The sequence below is a fragment of the Manacus vitellinus genome, unplaced genomic scaffold, assembly GCF_001715985.3.
Source record: "Manacus vitellinus isolate BGI_N305 unplaced genomic scaffold, ASM171598v3 scaffold_26_pilon, whole genome shotgun sequence".
NCBI lineage: Eukaryota > Metazoa > Chordata > Aves > Passeriformes > Pipridae > Manacus > Manacus vitellinus.
The window spans coordinates 1,040,472-1,056,628 of record NW_021939960.1 but is presented as its reverse complement, the minus strand read 5'-3'; the positions used below and the strand labels follow the sequence as shown (position 1 = coordinate 1,056,628).

General features: G+C 44.1%; 1 protein-coding gene across 1 annotated transcript in view; it reads left to right on the top strand.

Annotated features, from left to right (window-relative positions):
• The first annotated feature begins 885 nt into the window (after positions 1-885).
• The window catches only part of PREX1 (phosphatidylinositol-3,4,5-trisphosphate dependent Rac exchange factor 1), an 86,385-nt gene continuing 71,113 nt past the window's right edge, over positions 886-16,157 (top strand). Inside the window, exons 1-5 of the mRNA XM_029960381.1 lie at positions 886-912; positions 1,972-2,043; positions 6,283-6,405; positions 11,558-11,662; positions 14,422-14,523. Coding sequence (XP_029816241.1) covers positions 886-912; positions 1,972-2,043; positions 6,283-6,405; positions 11,558-11,662; positions 14,422-14,523 — 429 coding nt within the window. The remainder of the gene's footprint in view (positions 913-1,971; positions 2,044-6,282; positions 6,406-11,557; positions 11,663-14,421; positions 14,524-16,157) is intronic.

Here is a 16,157-nt window from a genome sequence, read left to right as displayed (position 1 = left end):
GATTTGTTGTGTCCAAACAGAGATGTGATTAAATCAAGGAAAAAACTCTGCCTGGCTTATGTTTTGACAATGAGTGACTTTAGTGTGATGTGCTACCTTGTATAACTCAGATGCCTGATTATTAATGCTCTGCTGTCTCCCCCCACACTGAAGTGGGAGGGCAGCAGCTATTCCTGCCAACCCTCCTGTCATTAGTCACCAGCAAACACTTCACCTCAGCCAGTTCCCTGCCTGGGTTCCTGGCCCCATTGTTGGCAACGTGGACTGGCTGGTTCTTGTAAAAAGCCTCTTCTGCTGCTGGCACCTGTGTCCTGTCCCTTTAATGCAGGAATCTGTTCTTCAGACTCCTTAGTCCACCCAGCCTCCTCCAAGCTCTCCATATCTAGCTGGAATCTAGACAAGATCTCCTTCCTGTTTAGCAATACAAGAGGAGCAACATGGTTATAGTCCTTGAAATTTATTCAAAAGCATGTTGAAAATCCAGGGCCAAACCCAAGTGTAGGGTCTGTATGCCTCATTAATTAATCTTACTTTTATTGGTGCCTGTCCTATGAAGTGAAAATGGCTTATGACTGATAGAGAGCCATGGCTAAGCAGGAACAGAGATGTGCCCCTGTTAGTGCTGGAAGTCAGGCAGAAGGACATGTTCACTGTCTTCCAAACAAAACACCACAGGCAAAGGCATTCCACAAGCTCCAGGTTTGGTCCAGTGACATCACTTCTTATCAGGTTGTAGGCTGCTGCCAATCCCAACAAGCCAAAGGCAAAAAGCAAAAGCTGAGTATGCACCAGCTGACATGGACATTGCTCAGGAATAGTTCAACTTTTAAAAGCCTTTTATTATCAAGCTGTAACAAAGCTGCTTTGTGCCATAAATACAAAGACATGACCCGCTTCCCCTTGCTGTGTCAGGTGGGTAAGAAAAGTTCCTTTCATCCTTGCTCACAGCACTCCCCAGGGCTCACTGCTTTGTGTGGGAGGCAAGTTAGAAACCACTGAGAAGAACAGAGAGGAAAACCCTCTGCCCTTCTGTGCACAGGTCATGTAGTTTATTGCAGCAGATTCTGTCCTCTCCAGCTTCCCTTCAGTCTCACCTGCAGGTATTTGCATCTCTGCTGATGCCTGTGGAAAACAAAATTCTTTGCTCTCAGTTCTGCCCTTTAGCCAACGGTTGCTAAACCAGTGGAGCCTTCAGGTAGAAATCCTTGCAGTGTTCTTTGCTAAACCCTTCTCACTGACTCAAATATGTTGTGGGTATGTTCAGTGCAAATGCAAGTAGGTCCTGACTTCCAGTAACCAGAGTTATGCTTTACAGGCTGATATTCAGATCACTGTCCATTTGTATCTGGCCTGGAGCTTTTTATTGACTTGGCTGCAGAGCTGAGGGAAGGGGAAGCCTGACCTAAGTGAAAAGTTCCAGTGTTGTTTTGTCTGTGTTTAACCAAATGAAATGGAGTGAACAGGATAATGTATCCCAGGCACTGTCTGGTGATTTCCATCTCCCTGCTCCACGTACTGAGGTTGTTGAAATCATGTGTAGCCCCAGCTCAAGGCTCTGATGTGCCTCAGTTCCAGCAGTGTGAATGTCCCTTTGTTGTTCTTCGCAGTCCTTTGCTGACACACGTCTCACTGTGCTTGGGCACAGCTGCATCCCAGAGACAGGGGAACCTTCAAAGAAAGAGCAAATGGACCCTGCTGCAGTCTGCTGGTAGTAAAAGATAATTAAGTCTAGAAGTTTCAACAAAGGGAAGACGTTTATTGCCAGGCAAAGCCCAACAGCGTTGTAGGAAATGTCTTTGGCGGTGCCTGTCTGCAGCCTTCCCATCTGTGATGGGGAGCTGGTAAATGTTTACATTCTCTGGGTCTTAAAGGTAATCAGCCACACTGTGTTGATGGAAACCTACAGGATGTAAACTAGTGAAATCAAACTGTATCAGGCCGTTTAAACATCATCTTTTTTTATCTCTGCAGGCATTTCTTCACCGGATCCGCCAGAATGCTGTGGACAAAGCTGAGAAGTACATAACAGAGGAGAATGTTAAGGTATTTCTTCTGTCTTCCTCATTTTCTTGGTAGGGAAGATAATATGCAATGAAAGGCCAGGTTCAGGGATATGAATATCAAATACCCTCTTGTCATATTGATGCTTATTATTAAGCTGGTTCCCTAAGGGAAAGAACTCATGTTGACAGTTTATCTGTCAATCTGTTTTCCCATTCTTATAGCTGTCATCTTCCAGCAATTTTTCATCTCACCAGCTAATTTCAGTAAAATTTGACAACAGTGCAGTGTTGTCAGAGATACTAACTTTTGGCAAGATTTGTGAAATGGTGAGTAGAGGACAGAGAGGCCATTTCAGTGTCTTTGAGAGGAAAGGCAGGGAATGCACAGTCCTTGTCCATTTTGCCTGACAGTGTTCAGTTAACCAGTTCATATCTGCTGTCTTCTACTACTCTAAAATTGATAGGGCTTGTGAAAAGGAGGCAGGAATGCTTTGTGTTCTAGTGGAAAGGAATTTGGGTTCTTGTGGGAGGACTAAGTGTGAGACCCTTGTGTGAGGAGGTTCCTGCATGAAATTTGCACTGGAAAGAGATAAGGGACATGGAAACAGAACTGTGAAGCACTGGTCTCTCCAGTGACTATGGTCACAGAGGACCTTGTTCATTATGCTTATAAATATAAGCAACACTTTCTTGTAGTAATTTGGCTTAAAACCTCACCTTGTACACGTGTGAAAGCAAAGCCCTGTTTGTACACTCATGCAGGTGAACCCTGCTGATGAGTGGGACAGTGCAGTTTGTTTGCCACTGCAGGCTGGTTTACTGGGCCTGCTGTTGGTCCTGAAGCTCCTCCATCAGCAGGAGCTTTGCCCTGTACACCTGTGGGAGCAGGGCAGCAGCAGTAGGTGTTACACCAGGCAGTGCTGGTTCCTGCATTTCCTGGCCCAGTGTTCCCTGGCTGTCCCAGGTGCTCCAGCCCTGCTCTGCCTGTCAGGCCAGCAAGGAGTGCTGTTGTCTGGCTGGCATCAGAAGGGGCTGGGAGCAAGACTGATGGCAGCTTTGTGGAGCTCAGCCTCTTGCTGTCTACAGAATTAGAAATCCCCAGTCCCCAAAAACTCACCATCCAGTGTCTGAAGTAAATTCGGGCCTGGCTGAAGAAAAAGTAGACAAGTGATTAGTTACAATAGATCTTGTGTGCAAAAAGTGAGTCTGCTTGCAAATAAACCTACACAACTATTTGCCAATTTGGCAAGCAGCTGCAGGTGCTGATGAAAATTATTATCCTATCATTATTCAGGTATCATCAAAATGAATAGTAATTATGACTGCCATATAATCAGATACAGTGCCCACAAAGCCTGTGCAGAAGAATGCATATTTTCTCTGCTGATTTAAATGTATTTGTATTTGAAGTTTCATCACACTTCTCTGGGGAAGTACCAGTTCATTTTTGTGTCATTCTTGAAGTGCTTGGGGGGTCTTTTTGAGGCCACTGTGAGACCTCATTTATTCTTGTTATTACAATAACCAGCCTTCAATAACAGAGCTTCTCTTCAGTAATAAAGGGCCTATGCCTATTGCTGATGAAATAGAATGACAAAGTCACAGTTTTTCTGATCAGAGGAATGTATTCATTATCTCCTCTTTCCACTCTCCATCTCCCACTATGCCAAATAATTTAATAGTTTTTCCTGCAGTTGGAAGATACTCGTACTTTTTTTCCCTCCTTTTTTTCTCCTTTCTTACTGGTAGACATGGGAAAAGCAAGGTGGTGTTGGGACTTGTAATAATCTCCCTGCTGATATTATGTGTCTCGAGTCACCAGAGAGCTGTGAGGTGGCTGATGGTAGCAGAGACTGTAAAAATGGTTTGGCAGCTCATGTAAGGAGAAGCCTGTCTTTTCCTCCCTTTCTTCATGCAGCAGAAATGTCTAGAGGAAAATACAGGGTATTCTGGCAGTCACTCACCTCTGAGCAAAAGGAGAAAGTGCCCTTGAGGCTAATTTGGGTTATTGCTCCCACTATTATTTTTGCAGGTTTCTCCTACAGCTGGAGCTAAGCATGGGAGATTTCAGTAATCTTTGGCCACTGTAGCCCCTTCCAGAAGGGCTAAACTGAGTCCTGTGACAGGCCCAGATTTTACAAGTTCTCCAGTGATTAACAGCTGCAGCAACATCAAACCAGAAAAATTGGTTTTAGTTTATATGCTGCCTCATGTGGGAATAACTCTCCTGATCTGTTAGTGCTGTGCTGTCACCTCCCTGATACAGCAGGTTGAAGGCAGTACAGTGGGAAGGTGGGCACAAGGGTGGGAACTGCCTTAGACACAGGAGCAGGTGCAGTCAAGGTCTGTCTGCTGCCCTGATTTTCAAGTGACTCTTGTCTGCAAATTCTGCTGCAAGCAGAGCTCTGCTGATCACCAAGAGAACTCATTAGATTGCACAGATACTCCTTGGATCAAAAAAACACCCCCCAAAGGCTGCTCCTGAAGGATAAAATCATCCCTGACAGATGTTTGCCTCTTGCTTGTTAATCCCCTTTTGGCACAGCTTCTGGCAAAGCCATGCAGGCAGGGGCTGCCCTGTCATCACATCACTTCCAGCCATGTGACAGAACCATTGCAGGCTCTGCTTGAATTAGTGCAGGAAGTTTTCTGGGAGCAGGTTTGTAGCTCCCTGACCTTTTCTTGGGTTCAGAGCCCATCAGTGCAAATTCAGTGCATTGGAATATTTTAGTTTATTGAGGGCTAGAAAGGAGCTCTGAGACACAAGCATGCATTAATGATGGTGCATACTACATGTCTCAGCATTCCTGAAGGGAGAGGGGAGCAAAGACAAGGAACATGCAACAGGCTTTGCTCTGCACACACATCCAGCTTGCAGGAGTTTGAGAGAAATGCTCTCTCCATCCTTGAATAACAGAAGGTAGAGAGCTGAACCTGGGTACCTGCAGAGAGGAAGGCTCCTTGAATTCATGATCTGGTCTACTCCTGCTAAACCAGAGAGAAACTGGTTATAAACCAGGAATTGAGGTTTCATTCCTATGACTAGACTTAATTTACAGATTATTGTTCCTGTGAATTGCTGCCACATCATCAGCCACCAGGTTGAGTCAGTGTCACGTCCAGTGAATAAATTCCAATGCATAAAGCTGAAGCATTTAGTGTTAGGGGAGGCATTTTGGGAATCATTTGGAGGATGTGAGGCTTGATCACTTCCCACACCAAATGCCAGGAAGATGAAGGCTGGCGCTGCCAGGCTGCAGACTTTGGGGTTCAGAGAATTGTCTCCCCCTCTCTGAGCCAGACCAAGGAGTCTTCTTCCAAAGTGAAAGCTGGTTTGACTGCACTGCAGATCTTCTCTTTGCAAGTGTTGTGATTAAAGCAAAGTGGTAGAAACATTGTCTGCAATGTGTGTGTCACTGCAGACTCCAGGATTTCCTCTACCCTTTCAGGCTTCCCTCCAGTGGCTGCCAGTAGTGTTGGCTGCCACTGTACATCAGGACTTCTCCCCCTCTTTAGGTACCATTCCATCTCCTACATGTGGATTCACGCTTTCTTCTATGTTGTATGAAAACGATTAAGACTTATAAATTTAATGTGTTTTTAGCAACTTTCACCCTGGCAGTTTATCCCCCTTAGCACACGTATATTCCAGTCCCAGGGATCACATAACTGTCACAATTACCTTTTAGTACAGGGCTGAACCAGGGGCCTCTCTCCCTGTCCCACCGAGCTCAGTGAAAGGGAGCTCTAAGGTGCTGCTCTTGAGGTTTGGGAGGACTGTACACTATTCTTTTCTTGGGTCAGTGAAATGCTGCTTCCCATGTGGCAGAGATTTCATCCCCTATTTACAGGTACACCTTTATGTGTAAGAACTCTGAGTCCCTTTCTTCCAGGAAGGGATTTCTGATGCATGGGAAGGAAAGGCAAATGACTCCCTGCTTCTGTGTCCTGCAAAGTGAGTTTGGTCCTTCTGGCTCCATTTACATGTCTGGTCTCATAGGAAGTTTTCTCTAGACTTGGAGGAGGTTACTCGCATTCATCATGCTCAGGGGTCTGAAAAGATAACCTTCATTTACAGCAGGTGCTTCAGGAGCAATAAAGATTTCCACTGAGGGCCAGGAAAGGGGCAAATATGGTGTATTTCACTCTGTACAAGTCCCTGTCTGTGCTTTGCATCCTATCATGGCAAGTCTAGAGCCACAATATTTTGGTGCCACTACTTAACCAAACACTCTGAGATGTATTAAAAGCTAGCAATGTTTTTCTTGTTGTATTTCAGATCTTATTTTCTAACATCGAAGACATTCTTGGTGTTCACAAGGAGTTCCTGGCTGCCCTGGAATTTTGTTTACAACCAGAACCTCAGTCTCAGCACGAACTGGGAAATGTTTTCTTAAAATTTGTAAGTACAATGACTTAATGCTATCTGCAAATGCAGTTTCCTGTCATAAGCTCTCCTGCCCCTCACTAAGTCCTAATCTCTAAGGCTTGTAGCAATACTATGACAATGTGTGTTGTATGAAGGTTGTAGGTAGGGTGGGAAAAAATTTGTGAATGAGAACTTGTGAATTAGAACAATGGGCACCACATCAAACTCAGCTAAACAACAGTGTATTTTTAGAAACTCTTCCTTTTCCCATTGAATTTTTTTCCTTTCTTTCTCACCCAGCTGATCACATTTTTTTGCTGAGAATTTGTCTGCTTTGGTCCTAAATGTTTCAAAAAAGTAGCTTAATTTCAAGGAAATGAAGAATTATTGTGTGTATTGTAAAATTTTAAAAAATTGAGACTCATAAAGGTAAAAATTAAACCCAAAGGACAGTAGATCATTTACAGTAGTTGATGTCTGTGCATACGTTTGTTTGTAAATGAAAGGCAGTGTGAGAGTGTTTATCTTGCTGAAATGAAGCACAAGTTACAACACCCAGCCTCTGAGCATGGAACAAACGAGTACCTGCACTCTGTAGCTCCAAAGTAGATCCAGTGTGGCTTTTGAACTCCTACTGCAGGCTCAGGATGCCAGACACAGAAGGGAAAGCATTTCTAAGATGCAAATTCACTCTGCCAGGTGATTTAGGACATTTTGGTGAATCACTGTGGTATCCTCTGGCTTTGTGCCTGACAGCTGGTTCTTGTTCTGCTGTACAGCCACGACATGATCTTGTGTCTGTCCTCATCTGCTCTGAGGTGCTGCTCCCTGATCCAGGAGAGCACAGACCCCCAACAGGGACCCTGCAATTGCAGCTGCTGATCCTGCACTGCCTCTCTCCTTGTCACTTGTTTCTTATGCTGTGGAATTGTTCCTGTGGTAGATTTTGGGTTTGTTTCTCGCTTGGCCTGATTTCAGTCACATCCGTGTGCCCTCCTCTTGACTGACATGTGTACAGACCATGCTGCATTTGCAAGACCAATTGCATACACTGAGTTACAGGCTGGAATAATTTAAATGCAAAGTTACCTAATTTACATGTAACATAATTAGAAATTGCACATTTTTTTCACTTGGAGCAGCCCTCCTGAGATGGCTGAAAATTAGAAAGCAAGTACATAATAGCCATTTCTTCAAATTCTTATTAACTCCATTAAGCCACAGGCCCATTTCCTATCAAAATGTGTTCTATTAGGCTTTCATAATCAAAATTCATGCTTTCACAGTTCATCAGGTTTGAGTGGGCAGCAGTTATACAGCCATTCATTACTTGGAGCTTCACCAACTACCATCCTCGTTTAATTTTTATTTATGCTGTGACAATTATTAAAATAGTATGGGAAAGTGGGAGACTGAGACCATGCCCCAGAATTGTATCAGATGTGAGAAATGACTGTCAGCTGCTGAAGAACTTACTGGTGACCTCGGTTAAAGCCTTGACCACCCACTGGAATCACTGGCTATGAACAAGATATACTGTACTAATATATTAGTATTCATTAGGGAGACTGTCAGAACGAGAGGTGATGCTGTCAGATTGGCTGCTGGGTTGAAGTGGTGCTGAAAAACCCAAAATGTTTACTTCCAGTTGTTGGACTGAGTGCAAGGCCTGAGATATGTAGTCGCTGTCACCGTTTTCTTGTATACGAACATTTTGCATTTATTACTATTAAATTATAATTATAAATGATAATTATGGAATATTCCTTACCTATCCAACGTGAAGCAATACAGGAGTTATGAAACTGCAATGCACAGAAGTGAGTGCTGGTGAGAATCAGTCTTCTGATAGTGTGACTGAGAGGAGCTCACGTCGCTGTCTGTGGAGTGCAGTGCCAATAATGGGCACCCCAACTGTTCCAGGGTCCCCCTGGGGAGAAGCAGCCTATGCACATGGAAGTAGAACATGTATTTAATTCAGAATATATGGAAAAAGCTGGTCTCATCCATAATTTCCTTAAGGAAATGTAGGAATACTGTTAGGAGCAGTGTGGGACCTCTAGTCTGAGTAAGGAACAGTCAAGGAAGGGAGAGCACATGCACTGACTGTGCAGTGACCACAGCTCAGCTGTGCAGCTCAGGAAAACATGACTGTGGAGCAGGAGGGCAGGGAATTGCCAGATCCTTCCTTTCTGATATTGCCAGAGGTTTGGTGACATATTAGCTAGAAATTAGTTCAAGGGAAATGTGTTTTATGCTAATTTTTTAGGAGCAGTGTTGCATGAGTGATCAATTTTACTGTCTAAGTCATCAGGGATCTTGTTTTGTTGAGAATTATGTCTTCTGTTTGGGTTTTTCATGTTGACAAAGTTGGTTTCAGCCTGCTTTGAAACAAGAAAATGACATGCCTTGTTAAAAATATGTCCAAATAAAATGGTTACAGTTTTCCAAATGCCTTACTTGTTTTTTTCTAGTCAAAACTGTTTTCGAATTTGTACTAATTTGTGGGCAGTTCTAATGGACCCAAAATAACATATTGGGAGAATAGACTTATTGGTTAAAGATTTATTTTAACCAAACAAAGAACAGTACAGACTTACCAAAATCAGGAGGTCTTGCTGTGTGTCCAGCAGATTTGCTGAGTAAGAAGGTGCCATTTTTATGTGGCCCGTCTCTGACCATAATTGCACTTTAACCCAGAGTAACTGCAGGTTCAGAATTCCTGAGCTCACATCTGTAATTAGGTAACTGATAATTTCCTCCCCAGGCAAGGGGAGAGCCCAGGACCGACTGTCACCCAGGGAGGAAATTAAACACTTGAGCCACTGAGTCATTTCCAGCATAGTTCTCGTATTTGTGGGTCGCTGGTGTGCAGCACAGCTGGGGAGGGCTGGGGGGACTGCTCTGGTGTGTGTGCAATTACTGTGCTGCCTCGAGCTTTAGCAGAGGGATTTTGTCGTGATCTAAATATAACCTCCCAAACTCCAGGCACTCAGAGCTGCAGTCAGAAACCTGGGCAGTGACATTTTGTGTGCACTGATGTAGCGGATGCTGCCGTGTTAATGGCTCTATTTTTAGTTTCGAGCGTGGTGCTTGTGTGCTTCCTTGGAGCTGAGAGGGGGCCAGAGGAGGAAATGTGGGAGAAACTTGGATATCTGTCTTATTCTGTAACTCTAGTTTTTATGGGTGACAACAATCCTGTTGACTTTTTTCTATTGTGTTATGGACCAAGCCCTGCCTTTTCCTGCATCTGGTGACCAGAGCCTTTGTTTCTCTGCAACTTTCCAGTATTCCCAGTATTCCCAGTAGCAACTGAACAGCTGCTGATGAAGGATAAAAGTCTTGCACGTGTGCATTCCAGCTCTTTGCACCCTACCCTTTGTGGCTGCTGTTTTATTTGCTTTGTACTATTGTTCTTGTGTTTGGACATACATATATTTATTCTCAGTTCTTTCTTTGGAAGTACAAGGAGGGGAACACAATTCATCAGATTAGTGATAAACCAAACCCAAAAGCCTTTTACAGTCCCTGTGCATGTACCTCTACCTCTGAGCATCTGACTAGAATGTCAAATGCTCCTCAACTAACATTAACTCAATTTCTTTTCCATATGACAATAGCAAAGGGAATACCCAGGGAGTGCAGCTGTATTCCCATGGATTCATGTTACAGAACTCCTTCAGTTGGCAGTAGTTTTTTGCTTGGATCAGTATGAGCTATCTTAAAAGTAGTTAGATGCTGCAGAGATCTTCAGCTAACTCAGGAAGGCTTAGGAGTGCTAGGAGCCAAATCAAAACTCAAAAAAATTAACTTCCAAGTTCTGGGGAGATGGAGAGGTCCAGGTAGAATGTTTTCAGACCAGGATCCTGATGTGAATGCAACAGCAAACTATGGAGGGGATTGGCTGCATGGCTTGGTGCCCTTGAGGTGTAGCTCTGGAAGGCCTTACATGCTACCCCTGACAGAGTTCCACACTATTGCATTGAAATGACTTCTGATATGCAAAGTAGCCTGTCTGGGTGCTCTGTATGGCACTGCATTGTGGCTAAATGCAGAAAATAAACTGCTATTGTGAGAAACACCCAGAAATTGGTGGGGTTTTTTTGGCTTCTGAATTGTTCAACCTGCCTAAAGCGTACTACACTGTTATGACCCCCTTTTTATCCTGGTGGATGCAATACTGGAACCCCAGAACATCACTGCTGAAAGTTCAGCCAGTCCCACCAGCCTTGAGAGGATCAACTCACCTCTTCCCTCATCTGCTCAGGCATGGAAATAGTTGTTACTCCTTTTTTGAATCACTCCAGCGTTTCCAGATACCTGGTGTTTGCAATGGGTTCAGCATCTCTGATTGTTTTAGATAGAAGAAGTTGCACTGTCTTTGAATCTGGAGCTCAGAAGAGCAGAACTTGCTGCCCCTGACCTACCAGCTGACCCTCGTTTCTTAGCAGGGGATTTCCTTCCAGCATATGCTGGTGGCTGTGACATGTCCCTGTGTAAGTAGTACCTCAATCTAGTTCTGAAGCTGCCTTTCCCTTTCTTTAAATATGCTGGTTATTTTGTGTGTATTTCATGAAATTCTTCCAGTTAGGGAAACTATTATGGACAGCTGTTTGGTGTTGTCTGCCACTTGTTTCAGAACACAAAGTGAACCAACCAACTCCATGAAAGGCAGGGAGTTTCCAGCTGCTTGCTTTGTGTTATAGTTCCCCTCCAGGTCTCTGAGCTTCTTCCAGGCCTTGGTTCTTCCCAGCCACCTGTGTTTCTTCCTCCTTTAGGAGTGGTCAGCCCAGCTCAGAAACATCATCCTTCTTGCTCCTGGCTTTTCTTTGCTCCCGGTTACTCTCGTGGAACATCCTAACACACATACAAGTATCCCTGAGATAGCAAAATCCCTCCTTTCAGCAAAGAATATCTGTGATCTCAGTGATGTGTTAAGAGGAAAAGTGCTGGAAGTCTCAGTGCTCAGAAGGCTTCTGTTGACTTAGAGCAGAGTTAAGCCAGCAGTTAGTGGAACACCTGTATACGTTATTCACATTAGAGGAGTGTCACATGCTTCATGAAAACTCCAACCCTAATGCCACTTGGAGTGCACCCATATTTGTAAAGAATTTGGTATCAGACTGTGGAAAATATCCTCTCAAGTTGTGTCTGAGTCAATAAGTTCCTCTGTTTTTCCCTGCAGAAAGACAAATTCTTTGTGTACGAGGAGTACTGCAGCAACCACGAGAAAGCACTCAGACTGCTGATGGAGTTGAACAAGATCCCAACAGTGAGAACATTCCTCCTGGTAAGCACCTTCTCTAGCACTCTTGACTTAACAATCTGACTATGCCCTGTACTCATAATAACCCCTTGGTATCCCAGGAATGCTGGGCATTTTGCAGGTAGGATCCATTCCAGGTATGGAGCACTCAGGGTGGATGGGCATTGAGGTAACTGGTGAGTTGAGGCACAGAACTGAGCACCCCTCTGGTGTTAGTGAGTGCAGGGGAAACAGAGAAGATTTTTTTTTTAGGATTTTTTTTAAGAAGCAACAGAAAAAATGAGCACAGATTGTTAATAGAGTAATGCAATAAGTCAGCAACAGGACTGAGGCTAATTCCCATTGGATTTGATTCCCTGCTCAGTTCTCTAACCAATTCACCATCTGCAGGCTCACCAGAAAAACGTGACCTGCTTCTTGACACGCTTTTCCCCATGACTCCAGTTGTGGGCAGGAAATGTAGTCTGGATGAATTGTTTTGACTGCATCATTGCTGCTCATATCAACAGTGACCCAACTCCCCATCCAAGCCATGGTGGATCTACACTGGGAGGGACTGTGGCCATGCAGCCTTCAAATGCCTCTTAAGAGTCTGTGTTGGGAGGAGAAGCAACCAGTGGACAGTGCCTTCTGCCCAACATTTCTTATTTTTCTTTCTTTTCTTGGTTGTTTCTCCTCCTTACTCTCACCCCCGTTCTGCTTGCCCCTGTGCATGCATGGCATCTGGAATGGGGTTGGCACACAGGTGAGGCACATCAACTTTTTTTTCTAGTAAATTCTGTGAAGTAAAAGGCTGTCTTTTTGCCAAGGACCTGCACTTCTTTCTGCTTGTCCTTCTGCTCTTCTTTCAGGCTTTTGCCAAAGATCTGCTCTTTCCCAATTTAGTACAGCAAAAGAAAACTTCTGCATAAATGTCAGTCACAAGCAGGGCCAGAGCATTCCTTTAGCCACAAAATACAGACCTCAGAGGGAGCAGCAGGGACAAGCCCTCATGCTGATGGGTAGGCAGAGTCTCTTTGTCATGTCTGAGTTTTAATGAACCTTGTTAAGCCATTACTCTGAGTCACCGAATGACCCTTTCCTTGTTCATGGGTTCTTTGGGTGCTTCTGTTGAGGGAAACTTGAGAAAGAGGAGAAAAATTGCATGTAAACACCGTCCTTCCCAACACTCAGAACGTTCTCCACGTCCAGTGGATTGACAAAGCCTCCTGTCTGTGTTACTGGCAGCAGCTGGCAAGCTGATTACAAGGCACACAGAAGATGTCACACTGTCTGCTGTGGGTTGCTGCAGCACCTGAATCCAAGAGAGTCTTAAAATAGCAGTAAATATGGGAAGAGAGGCTGCACTGAAGTGTCTACTTTGCTGTGGCTGCTGTAATTTCTTCCAGGCCTGCCCTCCCTTCTCCACTGCCTCCTATAATGCCACTGTGCAGGGAAGGCAGTGTTAAAATACAAAGCTTTACTTGTGAGGGTAGATTTGGCCTGATTGCCCCCTCACAGCTGCTGAAACAGAAAATGTGGGAATGTGTTTGAAAAATCAGTAAGTGTTAAAGGGCAGTTTTGAGCCCAGAGCTAGAGAGAGGGCTGAAAGAAGAGATGGGAAGGACTGAATCACTCGAGACTTGGAAAATTGGACAGGGAGCATTGTGAGCTGGTAGCCAATGCCAGAGATCTAGAATAGCCTGGGGAGGAGTTATTTTACAGACAATTGTCTGTAAAAATACCAGTTAGGACTAATGAGATTTTATGTATGATGTCTGTGAACATTCCTTGAAGAGAAGGATTGTTGAACTACAGCCAAAAACCCACTAAATTTCAGAATGTATCTGAGCCACAGCACACATTTCACAGGGGAAAATGTTACTGGTGATGCCCCAAAGGAGGCCCTTCTTGGCTGAACTGCATTTAACTTCAGCTTCTGTGGACAGGACAGGTTTGCAGCTGGGGTGATTTTTGGAGCAAAGTCCATATTCATGATTGAACATAGGAGTGTGGACTAGTTTATCTGAAGTAGACTTGAAGTCTTTCTGAATCCACTACCTGTCTCTGGTAGCAGCCAATAGCAACAAAATAAGGACAGATCAAGGACTATTAAATGTTTTTTTTTTTTTTCCCAGTGCCATACCCAATTCTTACACTTCCCTTTATGTTAATCCTGAGAAATGAATGTCCATAATCTGTTGGGAGGTTCACGTGTGCTGGTTTAGGCAGCCAGTGCACCCAGGCTGTTTGTCCAGCTGTGCTCAGGCATGATGTTTTGCCAGAGAATTGGTGGATGTGATGCAGATGAGTCATTTGTTCCAATTCCAGTTCAGTTTCCTTCAGACATAAGGGCTGGACTAGAATTAATGACATGATTGCTAGTTAGTAGGCTTTATTTTAGCCTTCAAGAGTTTGCTGGACCAATAGTGTAAAACTAGTGAACAAAACCAAATGGTCATACCAGTTGTGGGGGTAGGTTGAATTCTTTCAGGTAATGGTGCATTCAGGTTTGCTGATTGCCATCCTTCTGTTATGATGTTTTTTGAGCCACCAGCTGTATAATATTTCTCTGAGATGATACCTTTCTGCACAGCCTTGTTATCCACAACCAGTTTTCTTCTCTCGATGCCTGCAGGGTTGATGGCTCCGTGTCAGTGGTAAATGAAGTGCCATCTCCTGTACCTTAGGTTTGACAAAGTGTTTTGTGACTTTAATGCATGTTATAGGAATACAGAATCGTGTCAAAGAGCACCTGAAAGCTTTGTGTCTGAGGTAACATTTCTTCCCTTTTTTGATTATAGGGTTGTATGCTTTTGGGAGGCAGAAAGACGACAGACATTCCACTGGAGGGTTATCTGCTGACTCCAATTCAGAGAATTTGCAAATATCCACTTCTGCTTAAGGTAAACCAAAGAAAGTATTTCTCCAGATGGTTGTTTTATTCTTCGAGTGATTCTGCATTTTTTTAGCCCTGGCTTTTGTTGCTACTACTGCTTTCCTGAAGGTTGGACCGTCTCTGAAGAAAGTGGTTTTTTATGGGTGCAGGTGAAAAGGTGCCTGATGCTAACAGGGTGGGTACTAAATCCTGTAATGGTCTGGGTAGACCAGACAGGGTCTTTTGCCTTCAGTTCTCTTCAGATGTTACTAAGGCTTGTGAGGGCTATTTCAGCCACTTCCTGTAAAGCTTTGTTCAGCCAGAATCGTGCCAACGTTCCGAGGGATTGGGTGGCTCTGGGGACTCCAAACTGGATATGTCTTTCATCACAAATGTGTCTGCTTTGAGTGTGTTTAGGTCAGTAATGATCAAAATCCTGTATCATCTGACAGCTGTTCGTCAGCTTGTTTGAAAACTGTTTGGTTGTCTCAGATGATTCCCAGTGGACGGGTGTGATTGCAGAAATGAGGACTGTAAGTGGCAGTAATTGGCCCCTGGGTTGGTATTCTTACCATAGCAGCTAAAGAATAAAAGACCTGAAGAGAGCTAAGTTGCCTCTCATCCCTCCAAGTCAGGACAAGGAGAGGGAAAAGGAGAAAGCAGTTTTGGGGACAGCTGGCAGCACCAGTGGCCTTGTGGACACTCTGTGGCTGACAGCCATCAGTGTTCTGTGATGTCAGTCCCTTCCTCAGCCAGAGTCACACTGCATCTACTAAAAGGAAATTAATTCAATAAAGGAGGAGCTTCCCTCACACTTGGAAAGAAAGGTCCCTTTCTGAGTTCTGGAAGAAAGTAAGAGCTCTGTGCTGAGCTGGAGCTCTTGGTCCCAGGCTGAGCACATGAACCAGCTGTGTCCTGTACAGCTGTTGCAGTGCTGTGCCCTTCCCCTCCCCAGGTGAAGGGGTTTTGTAGGTATGAGCTATTTAGCTCAATGCTCATCTGCTGTTCCACTGAAAATTGTAAATTACTTGTTTCATCTGATAAATATTTAAATGATTTATTTCCATCCAACTGCAGCTTTCAGAGCCAAATTTTCAAAACTTGTCTTTTCTACAGGTGGAGTCGTTCTGTTGCCTACACAGTTATCTAAAAGCAATCTTTGAGCAGCTTTATCCCAAAATTTCCTGAACTTTTTGAATGAAATCAAAAAATCACTGTTAGCACCCCATATTTCTTACCTTTTACTCTGTGTCCTTGATGAGCTGGTGGTAGCTCTGAAGTCAGTGTAGTTTCCCCTGTCGGGTCTGACCCTGCAGGGTGGAGACCATCAGTCATCTCTTGAGCATGGTTTGGGGATCTCTGCTCTAAACCATGCACATGCATGGCTGTCTTAGAGAACTTCATCTGTTACTTCTGCACCTCAGTGCCTCTGCTTTTTCTCTTTTTAGCATTGCTGTGTTGCTGAATCACCCATTGATAATTAGACCTGCTTAATTTTTAAGATCTTTGGGAAGCATGATTGAGTGCTAGGCTTCTATCAGTTTGGATAATCTGTAGACCTTTCTGTCTGCTGACAGGACCTTGACTGACAAATTGAAATTTCTGTGCTGTTTTAAAAGCTCTTCAAAATACTAGAATGACAAAAGCTGCCAATAATACAAA